General features: G+C 46.9%; 1 protein-coding gene across 1 annotated transcript in view; it reads left to right on the top strand.

Annotated features, from left to right (window-relative positions):
• Positions 1–14,174, top strand: part of VPS13D (vacuolar protein sorting 13 homolog D) — a 3,263,180-nt gene that overhangs the window by 87,600 nt on the left and 3,161,406 nt on the right. Inside the window, exon 5 of the mRNA XM_069610908.1 lies at positions 12,229–12,309. Within this exon, the coding sequence (XP_069467009.1) occupies positions 12,229–12,309 (81 nt within the window). The remainder of the gene's footprint in view (positions 1–12,228; positions 12,310–14,174) is intronic.

The following is a 14,174-nucleotide window of genomic DNA, read 5'->3' as shown; positions in this document are numbered from 1 at the left end:
ACATGGCCGCCGCAAGATCCATTCACAAATTGCAGCACGTTCTATTCATATTGCAGAGTGGGCTATTCTCTTCTGACAGCAGGTAACGCTACTGGCGTTTCTCCTCACAGAACCTGTAAAATGAGAAAATAGAGATATTACCCTTCTAGAAAACTACAGAATACAATAGTGTATAGAAAAGACTTACCTGGCCGAAGTAATTCTCCGAAGCGGTTATCTTCAGTCAGAAGTTTCACTCACGGCATCTTCTGTCAGCAGTTGTCATTCTTAGCCACAGCATCTTCAGCAGAAGTTTCACTCACAGCCGCAGCATCTTCCGTCAAAGTTCATTCACAGTTGCAGCATCTTCAGTAAGCAATTTTCATTAGTAGCCGCAACATCTTCAGTCAGAAGTTTCTTCCACAGCCACTGCATTCACCGAAGGTATTTTCCTCAGCTTTCCGAAAACCTGCAAGCACAAAAGGTATTTAATTAACAAACAAACTTAACAGTTGATAAAAGAAGACATTTAATACATTTTTACGTACCTGAAGGTTCAAGTTTTCACCTCGCTTATTTCTGCGTTCTTCCTTGAAGGCTGCAGTTACTCTGTATAGACGAACTTACATTTTAAAAAGTTTTCTCATCCTGAGTAACTCAGCGGCCATCCTGAGTCATAATTCTTATCCCAAATTCCGAGAACCTGCAAAAAGATAAAGAAAGAGCAAATTATTAGAAAGAGAGATATCTCCAATGTAGCAAATTATTCAAGCCCTTAAGGATTACAATTTATTCGCCAACTTACTTACCCAAAGACTAATTCTTGAAAAATAGGGACATTTCAAGGCAAGAAGCAATAGAATACATCAGCTACCCACATTACCATTGTTTGTTCATCCCAACACGCCCCTGTAGAAAAGCAGGATGGAGAGCTCCACAGTAAATAAACACCGGTCAGAAGGGAGGGATTTGAGGAATATACATTTTATGCAGTACAATCTCTGTTAGTAGATGTTATAGCATTTTTATTGTTGTCATTGATGTTTAACAGAAGGAGAATCCTAGTGCCAAAGTACCAGGTACACCGGCTGGGAAGGCATTACAGGTTTCTACATCTGCGTAAACTGGCAATGCGCAATCCAATCAAGCTTCCATGCACCTCCAACATGCTTAGTCTATGAACTTGGCAGCCTGGCTCCTGAAGTCATAGTTTGGTCACTTAAATCTTCCTCAAAGGTGTATGGATATTGTAAAAAAGGCAAGAAAATCCAACACCAGACACTGTTACTTCAACACTGGAAAAGGTTTGTGGTATGGTGCAGATCACGGTCCTTAAACCCAACAGAATGTTCTCCATTCGCATTCTGCATTACATACTTTATCTACTAGACTGGTCTAGTATTTAACTCTATCAAAGTACACCTAGTGGCCTTGTCTGTATACACCACCTCACATAGTTTTCTTGGTGGAAAGTGCCTGTTATCAAGGCTTTCATGGAGGGAGTAAAGAGATTATACCCTCCCATTTCTCACCCTCCACCAGGTTTGGGACGTTAATGTTGTACTCTCAGAACTCACAGGTCTGCCCTTTGAGCCTCTACATAAAGCCAGCCTAAAACATTTAACATACAAAACCGCCTTCCTAGTAGCCATCACCTCAATACGACGAATCGGTGAGCTACAGGCAAGACCCTTTCTTTATCATCCACAATGACAATGTGGTCCTTAAGACACATCCTAGACTTTCATCTAAATTCATCTCCAAGTTCCATGTCAACCAATCCATTGAACTACCTACTTATTTCCAAAAATAATCTAACTCGGGTGAAAAGAGCCTCCATACATTAGATGTAAGGAGGGTGGTCTTGTACTACGTTAACAAAACAAAGTGATTAGGAAAACAGACCAACTCTTTGTTTCCATTGCCTCAGGAAGGGAAGGTGATCACATCTCTAAACATGCCATCTCCAGATGGCTATTCAAATGCATACAGCTCTGCTACTCAAAATCCAAAAAGACCTATGTTTTCACTGCTAGAGCTCACTCTTACCAGAGGTATAGGAGCTATTCTATCATTTATTGCAAACGTCCCCCTAGACTCGATTTGCAATGCAGCTACTTGAGTTAGATTCATACCTTTATGCAGCATTACTGCATTGACACACTCTAAAGCAGACCCACAGGTGGGATATGCAATGCTAAAACATCTATTTTCCGCTGTACCTTCTCACAACCCACCTTCTTCTCCAGATACGCCTTGCTGATCTATGCATAGCATGTGATCTAAGCAGATCCACAAGCCTCAAAACGCATACATTACTGATGCTTGTATCTGCTTAGATTCACATGCGTCCACCCTTCCTCCCCTCTTGGAGTAGAAGGTGCATGGATGTTTCTTGCTCTATTGCGATTTTCTGCTCTATTACATCTGTACTCACAATATACTTCATGCTACCTCGTGACAGTACTGTATATTCTGTGGTGTATTTAATTGTACATGTCTGGGTTTCATTTCATTGTATTTTGGTGCCAGTGTATCCGCTCCTGCGAGTGAAACCTGACTGTTCTGTTAACAATTAACACAGGTTTGGTCTAACTTGGTGGACTACCTGTGTTTTACTTGCATATGTCTCTTCACACCTCCGACCAGAGGACACTTGAAAAACATCCTGACACTTGCATTTTATTATCTATTAATTTATAAACCTGCCCCAAATTCCTCCTGGGAACAAATCTCTTTAGTGTTTCCGGTAGGCATGTTAACAGTCTGTCGACGTTAAAGGGGCTGGCTGATAGCTTCCCATAAACTGCAGAGCCTGTCAACTAGGGGGAGAATCCCGATACATGGCATCAACAGGGGATGGGCAATTGGCACAATGTACACCAGGGTGCTTTTTGCACCTGACCGAAAGAAGAGGACTCTAGGCTGGAATCAGCCGCAACAGCACAGCTAGTGATCCCATGGACTGCATGGCCTATAGAAACCTTGCATGGAAAGGTCTATGCTGGAAAGAAAATCCAAAACCAGTTTAATTTTTGTGTCTGCAAAAATGTATTTTCAGGCTCTGGCCCTTTTGCAAAAACATTCCTATATCATTAGAACTACTGGAAAATGCTTTATGAACTAATCCTCACTCAATTGTTCCAATCATCACTGAAAGAACCATTATCTTCGGCTAATTTTAAGAAATAAATTCCAAGGTGACACGCATTTATGGCGTTTACTTCTTCTTTTGGAAATTTGTAAAGCAAATGTGCATCATTACAGCCTTATTGGAGCTTCTTAGTCTAATGTTCTCCCTGTCCTGTAAAAACAAAATCCTAATTTAGGAAATTGGTTAAAAAAAAGATGCTTTATAAATCTGTTTATTTTCAGATCTATCTTTGGTGCGCAGTGTAGGTGACATCATGTTAATCTATCTTGGGGGGTATACAACCTTTGGCTCTCCGGATGTTTTGGACAAAAACACCAATCATCTCTAACCACCATAATCCATTGGATTATGGTGAGAGTCACATTCCAAAATGCCTGCAGAGCCAGAATATGTGGTCTCCTGATCTAGTCAGTCCAGTTTTTTTGTTTTTTTTGTAGGTTGAATAGAAACAAGTGAGTGTGATATGTTCTCTTTTAACCACTTTATTGATTTTTAGGTTGTGAGTGGGTATTTGAGAAGAGGATGTTGAGCACTGTTCAAAAGCCTACTGTGAAGGGCTAAATAAATGGGGATGCAATGATGGTTGATGAGCTCTTGATGAGGATCTCAGACTTAACCCCTACAACCCCAGCCTTTTAACTCCTATCCCATTCAGTTGATCATTTCTTACCTAGCAGATATAATTCCAAAGCTGTCCGTTTTGTATATAAGAAATATTGGATGAGGAGGAATGAACTCACTGGCAGACATTGATGAAGGTTCAGTGCGTTCATCAGTCAGTATTCAACTGGGAGTGCCCTCTCCCCAATATTGATATTCTGTGCTGGCTTCTTCTGGAATCGCTTTCCTCCGTACCAAACTGATTCATAATAGCAGCCAAGCTGTGGAAGTACATGTTAATATCTTCTTGCAATGTGAAGGCATCATGAAGCAAGACACAGACAACTCAAGTCAAAATTCAAAACAAACGCTTTTAATAACTTAAATGTCAGGATGGAAAAGGCCTAACTAGCCCTATGCTAAGCTGGGATTTCCCCTTCCTCAATGAAACTAAGGAAAGTCTGAGTCAAAGACTTCAATTTATGACTCTGTCAATGTCCAAAACCTATACTTGCCCCCACAACTAATCTATAAAATGTGTAGGGATGTCGGCAACCCAAAGAAACAGTGTCCAACATAAAGTTCTGAGCTTCTTCCAGCTCGCAGCTTCTTTTAAGCACCCTACCCCAAGTATAAAATAGTTCCAACAAAAAATGTTAGTTACCTTTCTTAGGTTCAAGGTGATGGTGTTTTAACCAATACTCGGGGGGGTTCCCTTCCCCAGGTCCCAAGGATTATAGTTACAAACACAAAAGCACTGTGAGGCTCCGTTCTCCAGTCATTAGATACTTCACACCTCAGGGTTACCTTCCCCAATACTCAGCTTCAGTATTACAAAATTATCCTTGATATTTGTTTAGGGTCCTTTGTCACACTTGCAGCCTCTTTTATTTGTTGGTTTTCATGTATTTTAGTTTTCACACGCTTTTAGTATTCAATATGCATTTCTTTGGTTCAAGGTTAAAGTTCCATTAATTTTAGAATACAGCATACAATGGCTTTACTTGAATTTAAAGTTTCCTTTAGTTTAAATGTTAAAACTCCAATAATTTCAAAATTTCATTAATTTTTAGGTTTCCGCACATGGTTGGTTTTCACTTTAGAGTTTAACATATAATGGTTTTAAAGTTTAATTCATTTCTGAAGTCAAGAAATAACGTTTCAAGGGGATTGGGTCCTCCAACGTATTACATATATATGACAGTAATCCCCACAGCTGTGCTGCTGCGGAAAATCTTTCTGCGTCCTGCGTCGATGATGTCGATAGGCTGTCCTGGAGGGGCTCTGTTGAGCCGACGTACCCGGATGTTATAAGTAGGACGCACAATGCCCGTATCCTCAGTTGTAGTTTTTTCCGTGAACATGTTCTCTTCGGAGATCTCGGCACGCCTCGGTTCTAGTGAATCCTGTTCTTTCGGTTCTTCGAACCTGTTTTCTTCCTTGCGAATTGTATGATATCTTTGGCTTCTTCCTCCTCGCGGTCCGGGTTTAAGAAGTGTCAGGTGTGCGGGTCCAAGATGTCACTGACGGACACGCACAACGCTTGCCTCTGGTGCCTCGGGGAGGACCACGATACGGATGACTGTGTCGAGTGCCAATCGCTCACATCAAAGGCCTTGTGGAAGCGCAAGAAGAAGCTGTCGGTGGGTAAGGTGGCCAAGCCCCGGAAGTCGCGTTCCACTGGTCTTTCGACGGATGATTCGGGGGCGACTCTCTGCATCGTCGTTGTGAGTCCGGGGGTTCTCGGTCTGGGAGTCGATACCGCCATTCCTCTGCCTCTTCGAGGCACTCCAGGAAGCGCCGTCACAGGTCGCCTTCCCCATCCTCGTCCGAGGATTCCGCCCGTCGGCGGGTTGCTTGTCCCAACAAGCATTCCACTCCGGAGGAATGGGATTCCTTCCGAAAGGAGATGTTGGCGATTTTCCAATCGCAGGATTCTGGTCCGTCCGTGCCGTCGAAAGACGCCAGCCGTGACCGTTCTAGAGATGCTGCTCGTACGCCTTCGGGCTCAAGCGGTCGTCGCGACCACCGGGCACCTTCGAGTTCCCGGTCGGACAAGGATGGTCGCTCTAGACCTGCCTGTTCCAGGTCCCGGTCCTAGACGCCCTCGAGACCGCGAGTACATGTGAAGTCTTCGAAGAAGACATCGACGCCTGCGGCGCCGAGGGTGTCGACGGACTCTCTCGAGGCTCTGCCTCTGAGGAAGTCATCGGCACCTAGGCTGTCGAGAGACACGCTCGGGGCTCCACCCTCGAGGCCTGTGTCAAAGCCGTCGATGCTGTCGGCGCCGCGCTCGACGTCGACACTGATTCCGTCGACGCCTTTTGAGGCAGCGTTGTCGGGGGGGGGGGTACCCCATGGCACGGTGGAACCCCCCCCCCCCAGAAAGGCTCTGGCCAAGGCTAAACATGTCTTTGTTCCTTTTTCTGTACCCTCCTTCCAGCCTCTGGATTATATTTCTGAGGCGGATGAGGGGTCTGAGGAAGGTGAGGTTCCTGCAGAGGTTCCAGATGACATTGTTTCTGGCCACAGTCAACGTCAGGACCTGCGTCAGTCGTTGCACGACGCCAGTGGTCTAGACACCTCTCCAGAGGTGGACTTTGGTAGGCCGAAGCCTGGCACGCATGCCGACTCCTCATACCGGCGCCTCATGTCGAGGGTCACGGATTATCTGGGGTGGTCTGCCCCCCCTGGGGATTTTTTCAGCAGTATGACCTGACTGATATCCTTGACCAAGGTCCACCAACTTACCCGGTGCTGCCGTTCCATATGGCCTTGCAGAGAAGGGTGGCTGCGGCTTGGACTTCTCCGGAGAGTCTCCCGGCAGTGAGCAAGTCCGTGACGAAGAAATATCGCCCAGCCAGTGGCGACCCCTGCTACTTGACCACGCACCCCACTCTGGAAAGTTTGGTGGTGCAGGTGGCTACGGCCCCCGCAAAGCAGGTGTCGTACGCTACCATCCCTCCTGATAGGGACGACAAACGTTTTGACGGTTGGGCGAAGGTGTTTTCTTCTGGGGGTATGGAGCTTCAGGCTGCCAACTCAGTTTGTGCCTTGTCTCGTTTCACGCACACTCTGTGGAACTGTATTTCCTTAGCGGCTGATCATATTCCCGAAGGGGAGGAACGGGATGGTTTCCTTGCTATCGTGCAGGATGGAAGGATGCCATGTGTGAATCCGTTCAGTCGGGTCTGGACATGGTTGATTGCGTCAGCGGGTCCATGGCGGCGAGCACCGTCATACGCAGGTTTGCATGGTTGCGAAAGTCGGGGTTTGCTCCGGATGTGCAAGCCCGGCTCCTCAACATTGCCTTTGATGGTGAACATCCTTTTGGCAGCAAGGCTGACGAGAGTCTTGAGAGGTTGCAGACCTCCAAAGCAGCAGCAAAGTCCTTGGGCGCTGCGGTTCGCCAACCTCTGCCTTTTCGTCCTAGGGGACAGCAATGGAGGGGAAGTTCCTTTCGATATTACTCGTCCTTTAGTAAATCGAGAGGAGCTGCAAGTGAAAGGGGCAACCGTAGGAGTGCCAGAGGTGGAAAACAAGGTACTCGCGGTGCCTAGGCCGCTCGAGCAGTTGCCTCTTTGCCCTCAGGCACTGCCACAGCCGCTTCAGCTCAGTCAAGAGGCCCATGCTTCTCCGGTTGGGGGAAGGCTGGCGCAGTATCTTGTAGAATGGTGTGCCATTACTTCAGATGTGTGGGTTCTGGAGCTCGTAGTCGACGGCTACTCTCTTCCTTTCCGGCAGAGGCCTCACACCAATCCACCAGTGAATCTCTCTTTGAAGAGTCCGGATCCGCTCCTTGCGCAGGAAATTCAATCTCTGCTGGAGAAAGGCACCATAGAACTGGTGCCTGTAGCGGAGAGGAACAAGGGATGGTATTCCCCTTATTTTTTGATTTCGAAGAAAGACTGGGGATTTAGACCCATCATGGACTTGCACGGTTTGAACAAGCTCCTCAGGAAGGACAAGTTCAAGATGGTTACTCTTTCTCAAGTCCTCCAGGCCCTTCAACTTCAGGACTGGTTGGTGTCTCTCGACCTCAAGGACGCTTATTTTCATGTGCCGATCCATCCCAAGCACAAGAAGTACCTGAGGTTCGCGGTTGGCGACTCGCACTTTCAGTTTCGGGTCCTGCCGTTCGGATTGACCTCCGCCCCGAGGGTTTTCACCAAGCTCATGGTGGTGGTGGCAGCGCATCTCAGGCAAGGGGGGATTCACGTCTACCCCTACCTGGATGATTGGTTGTTCAGGGGGAGCTCTCCCGAGCAAGTCCTGGATCATCTGTCCGTCACCTGCCACTCCCTTCACAGGCTGGGCTTCTCCCTCAATTTAAAGAAGTCCCATTTGACGCCAACACAGCGGCTCCAGTACATCGGAGCAGTGCTCGACACTTCCCTGGGGCAGTGTTTTCCTCCCCAGGTGAGGGCTCACCACATTCAGCAGATGGTGCACAAGTTTCAACATGCCCAGAGTCTCCCAGCGTTCGAGTTCTTGAGGTTGCTCGGCCTCATGGCATCCTGCATTCTTCTGGTGCCAGAGGCCAGGTTGCGGATGAGATCTCTGCAATGGGCCCTCAAGCTCCAGTGGTCTCAGTCCTCCAGCAGGATGTCGGACCCCGTTCAGGTGCCGCCCTCGGTCGCCCAGGACCTTCTGTGGTGGGCCGTGGAAGGCAATCTGATGAGGGGGGCTCCATTTTGGCTTCCCTGGCCGGAGGTGACGATCATGACGGACCCATCCCTAACGGGATGGGGAGCTCATGCCAACGAGCTGACAGTCAGCAGTCATTGGTCTCCGTCAGAGTCCAGACTCCATATCAATCTGTTGGAGCTGAGGGCCGTCAGGCTTGCCCTGAAGGCTTTTCTACCGACTGTGCGAGGAAAGAATGTCCTGATTCTGACGGACAACACAGTGGCCATGCACTACCTCAACAAAAAGGTGGGGGGGGGGGGGCAGGGTCACTTCCTCTGTGCAGGGAGGCGATGCAGCTCTGGTTCTGGGCCATCCAGCAGGAAATGTCGATCTCGGCAGTTCATCTGGCCGGAGATGAAAACAAGACGGTGGACGCTCTGAGCAGGCAGAGCGCGATCTCTCACGAGTGGGAGTTGGCTCAGGAGATTCTCCTGGAGATCTTCGCCCTTTGGCGGACCCCTCAAGTGGATCTCTTCGCCTCCAGTGTCATCCGGAAGTGCAAGAGGTTCTGCTCGTGGGAATTTCCTCCAAGAGGATCCTTAGGAGTGGTCCTTCCTACTGCTTTACGCATTTCCTCCAGTCCCTGTCATTCCATAAGTGCTGCGGAGATTCGGTTCCTGGATGATCCTCATTGCTCCGACATGGGCCCGGAGGACGTGGTACCCGGACCTTCTCGACTTGTCCATCTGCCCTCCAAGTCGTCTTACCTACCGAGACGATCTGCTCTCACGGGAAGGGGGTCAGGTTCTCCATCCAGAGGTCAGATCCCTCAACCTTCACGCTTGGCTTCTAAAAGGTTGAGGTATAAGGATTGGGACCTGCCTGAAGACGTGATGGAGGTGTTGCTTTCGGCCAGACGGCCGGCAACAAACTCCCTGTACCGTTACCGTTGGAGAAAGTTCTGTGACTGGTGCAGGGTTCAGAATGTGGATCCTTTTTCATGCGACATTCCTGTGGTTCTGTCTTTTTTGCTTTCTTTAGCCCACAGGGGCTTGCAAGTGGGTACCATTAAAGGTTACCTGGCAGCGCTGTCCATATTTATGCGCTCGTCTGAGGAGTGTTCTTATTTTAAAATTCCTTTTAATTTCTCAGTTTCTGAAAGGGCTCACTAATGTGTTCCCTCCGTCACCTTTCCAGGTGCCCGGTTGGGATTTGAACCTTGTTCTCAAGTTTCTAATGGGTGCTCCATTTGAGCCTTTACATTCTTGTCCTTTGAGACTGTTAACCCTTTAAACTGTTTTTTTAGTTGCAGTCACTTTCGCTCGCAGAGTGAGTGAGTCGCAGGCACTTTCAGTTAAGCCACCCTTCACTGTGCTTCATAAGGACAGGGTTGTCCTTAGAGTTCGTCCTTCCTTTCTTCCGAAGGTGGTGTCGTAATTTCATTTAAGCCAGAAGGTTATTCTTCTGGCATTTTATCGTTCTCCACATCCTGGTAAGGAAGAGGAGAGGCTCCATAGGCTGGATCCTAGGAGAGCTTTAAGCTTCTACTTTTCAAGCATGCTCCGGGTCAGATTGGACGATCAGCTCTTTATTGGTTATGCTGGAAGGCGTTTTGGACCGGCTGTTACTAAGCAGACTTTGTCTCGATGGATTATCTTGGCAATTTCTGAATGTTACCGCTTGGCGGGTAAGGACCTTTCCGGTAGGCTTACGGGCCCATTCTACTAGGAGTATGGCTGCCTCTAATGCCCTGCCCTATTCGTAACATCTGTGATGCAGCCACCTGGGCTTCGTTCCATACTTTTGTACGTCACTACTCCCTAGATTCTATCCGTGGGCAGGATCTGGCCTTTGGCAAGGCGGTCCTTTACTCTGCAATTTGATTGGGCATTCTAAATTTGTATATTCTAAATTATTTTCCCACCTTCTTACGTTGGTACTGCTTTGGGAGTCTGTACTGCTTTGGGAGTCTGTCATAGATATGGAATACATCGGAGGACCCAATCCCCTTGAAGAACAAATTACTCTCTTACAGTTACTCTCTTACTTGGTAACGTTCTTTTGATGGGATGGTCCGATGATGTATTCCATATTGCTCCCTCCCTGCCTACCCCGCTACAGAATTTCTTATGCGTTTACAGGTTACATTTCTGCAAGGCTTTCTGTGGTCATACTGGCAGTAGATTAGTGCCGCACATTCTGGGGAAAAACCTACAACTGAGGCTACGGGCGTCGTGCGTCCTACTTATAACATCCGGTGACGTCGGCTCGACGGAGGCCCTCGAGGACAGCGTATCGATGTCATCGACGCAGACGCCGGAAGATTTTCCGAAGTAGCACAGCTGTGGCGATTACTGTCATAGATATGGAATACGTCGTCGGGCCATCCCATTGAAAGAACCTTACCAGGTAAGAGAGTAACTTGTTCTTCTGCTTATTGGTAATGTGGTCCTTCAGTACGGTTTTCAATAAGGGTGGGTTGCATTCATAACGCACTATTCAACCCTTAGTTTATTAATTGTTCGTTTTGCTTTAATTGTAGAGCCCAGCTCTGAGACTTTCGAAAACATGTTTCCTCCAACATGCAACCACTCCCATAAAAAGTATTCCCACCAGTCACGTTTACAGCTTTTCCCAGCAGCATGCGTGTGATGTCAGGGTCTAACTCCTGCCTCTCTGGCACTCCTGTTGTGAACTCCTGCCACAGGGGAACAAGCACCTTGACCACAAGGAAAAGGGACAGCCTCTCCACACGGCTCCCTTCACAATGTTTGGATTAGTCCACAGAGTCCCAGCTCCTGCGCCACGCTTCCATTGAGCGCCTCTCTGCAGACCTCAGCGTTTCGACATGCTTTCCAAACAAAGTTGCCTGTTGCTTACACCTGCCTTCCTGTTGCAGTTCCTGTCACTCTCTTTGCTGAGGGGCTGGTCTCCCTTTATACACCTGCAACCCTTTGACAGGCTGCAGGTGTGGATGTCCAGTCAGCCCTGCCTGACTACAATTAAAGAGACATGCCTGACCGTCACTGCTCTTAACAGGCATCTTCCTCGTCCCAGTACCAGAGTGGTAAGAGTGTAGCCTTCATTGTTCTTAGTTGCTGCTTCTTCGTCTCAGTACTATCAGGGTTTATAAGTGGGAAAGCACGGGAAGCTGACTTAAAATAACCTATGCAGGTTGGGGAGTGGTTGGGTTGATTGTCAGTAGGGAAAGGGGGATACCATGTCTCGCCCAAGGGCTCCAAACTCCCTGGCCTCAAAGACCCTCTATCCAGGTGATCCTCCCTTGCTTCACCGCCCCCAGGGTCGGCATACAATAGCGATGGCCTTTCCCTACCCACCTGCGCAGAGGATACAAGGGTTCTAGGAGTGAGAATACCCTCTGGTTTCTCACAGCAATCAGTAATTCTAGTTATCACGGTCAGGGGTTGGGGGGGGGGGGGGGTAAACCAGCAAGAGGTGGGGTTGTCGGTATGGAATTTTATAGCACTGCAATCTGCAGTGCTGGCGGAGTTAAATACCATTCCAAGCACCTGGCCATAGTCTGCCCCCTTCTGAGGCCCCCTCAGCCCCACCTAGGCAAAACCTACATCTAGCCTTTGCTGCTGCTCCTCCTCCTATTGCTTGGTAATATGTCGGAAAATGGTGCAGAAGGCACCACTTCCACTGGTGGCTCAAGTGTTTTGGCTTGTCCTGTAACTCTGGAAAAGTTTAGAGACCTCTCACACTTGTGATAAAATGGAGAAGGTTTTGCTTCTGTTCTCCCACATATGTTAAGGATTTCCACCAGAGCACCCCAGCAGAATCCAGTTGGTTGAGAATTTCTTTTTTCTAAACCTCATATTGTTGTTGTTTTTTTTTTTCCATAGAATGAACAGCATCAAAAGGGAGAATCTTATTGGTACTCTGTGACAGCATCAGTTGCCACTAGAATTGTGGATAACATTGAGGTAAGTTGAAGGGTTCTGCTTGCTTTTTCATTTCAAATGTTGGTATTTTGCTTTAAACACACTTTATTGCGACGGGGATCGCATTAAACATGTCGTTCCCCCCCGCCCCCCGTTCCCCCTGGGAATACATTGGTATTCTGCTTATTGACAGTTGAAAATAATAGTAGCCCCCTCCCCCCATGCGACAACAAATCATGTGCACGTGAGGAATGTGTAGGGGCATCAGGGGGAACATGAAACGCACATTATATGTTGTACAAGAATTAACATTACTGAAATATCACCACATGGTTGAAAGAGCTGCAGTACCTAGGATGGTTCTTGGTTACCTTAGTGCGTCGACCAGGTTTATAGATAATTGAATCACGCGGGTCTGTGTGTCTGTTAAAATAATTAATGATACATCATGGTGATTTTTGCGCAGCAGCATCACTAGGTGATGCATCTGCCAAAGTGCAGAGCTGATAGCTGTTGTCGGTTTGCAGTACCACACTGCTCTCGAGCATCCGGGGTACAGTGAAAGGGGAATCTCATTGTTTCAGTCGGTGCTTCAAACAGTACTACAATTTTGCAGTTTAGAACTATGCCAAGTGACGCAACCTGTCCTTCTCTCTATAGCGCATATGTTTTTTCTCTCTACATATATCTATATATGAATCTGGACATTCCGGTGCCGGCTGTTTTGGCACGGCTGCTTGGGTGCAGGTCCCTTTTTAGGTGCGGTTTACTGAAAGGAGATTCCAGAGGATATCATTTTATAAAGGTATCAAAAATATTTATTTAAATTGATACAAAATCATTAGACCCAACACAATTGTCAATCTAAAGATTAACAAATCAATACACGTGAATTCACAACTGTGACCAAACAAAAGAGGAAAGACCATAGGGAGGGAAAAATGACAACTCATTCCCACCAATCCAACAACCAATCTATCCTAATGCACTCATCCATATTCAATTCAACAATTAAATGTACACAATACACCAAGTAAAATTGCATATCCAAAACATTTAATCTTAATAAAAGCAATGATCCATAATTGTGTTTTTGCTTTTTCGCTTTTGTTCTGTCTTGGAATACATCTAAGTTGTTATCCAATATTGTAACATTTAATATTTCCAGGACTCACAGGACCAACTGGTTTCGACGTGAAGGTTTTGTTTCACCACGTCTTCATCAGGGATTTAAAAGACATTCTACAACAACAAAAATATACATATGGCCATAATAAGTCAAATGTGGTTGAACAATTTATGCTGCCTGTAATGGTCCAATGGCAATACTATACATTCACATACATGGGTGACAAATAATACCATAGTGAAATATCCCCTGCTCGGGAACCTTCTTGACTGCCAGATGATCCCACAGTGACTTTGGTGCCCAGGGTCCCCATGCCTTCAGTGGGCCAATGGTGATGAAAAGTGGGGTGAGACCAACCTTATATCTTGGTCGAATAGGAAAGAACCACAGAGGGTTCCCAGTGGCCAACAGTGCGTGTGTTAGGCAAGATTGTATGCACCCTTTGGGAGACCTCCTGGCAATAGGTAACCCAACCTTCGGTATAAGTCTGTACTACACAGGTTGGTAAATGTGGCTTGGCAGCCAGGCTTTTCTCAAGAGGGGTCAATGTGAGCAGTAGAGTTTTTACAGAGATTGACAGTGACAAGTATTCAAATAAACTTGGTTAAACAATTATTAATTTATTTAACAGTCAGTTGTATAAGCCTTCCCCAGAAGGGAGCAATATATATGTAACACAAAAATACACTTCAAAATACACACTCTTAGTTTCTCTAAATCAGCAAGCATCCTTTTGGGATGATACACATATTCTTCCTACACCCTGGGGTGACTTAAA

The sequence above is a fragment of the Ambystoma mexicanum genome, chromosome 8 (assembly GCF_040938575.1).
Source record: "Ambystoma mexicanum isolate Mex_15411 chromosome 8, UKY_AmexF1_1, whole genome shotgun sequence".
Taxonomy (NCBI): domain Eukaryota; kingdom Metazoa; phylum Chordata; class Amphibia; order Caudata; family Ambystomatidae; genus Ambystoma; species Ambystoma mexicanum.
This window is presented reverse-complemented; position numbering and strand designations above follow the sequence as displayed.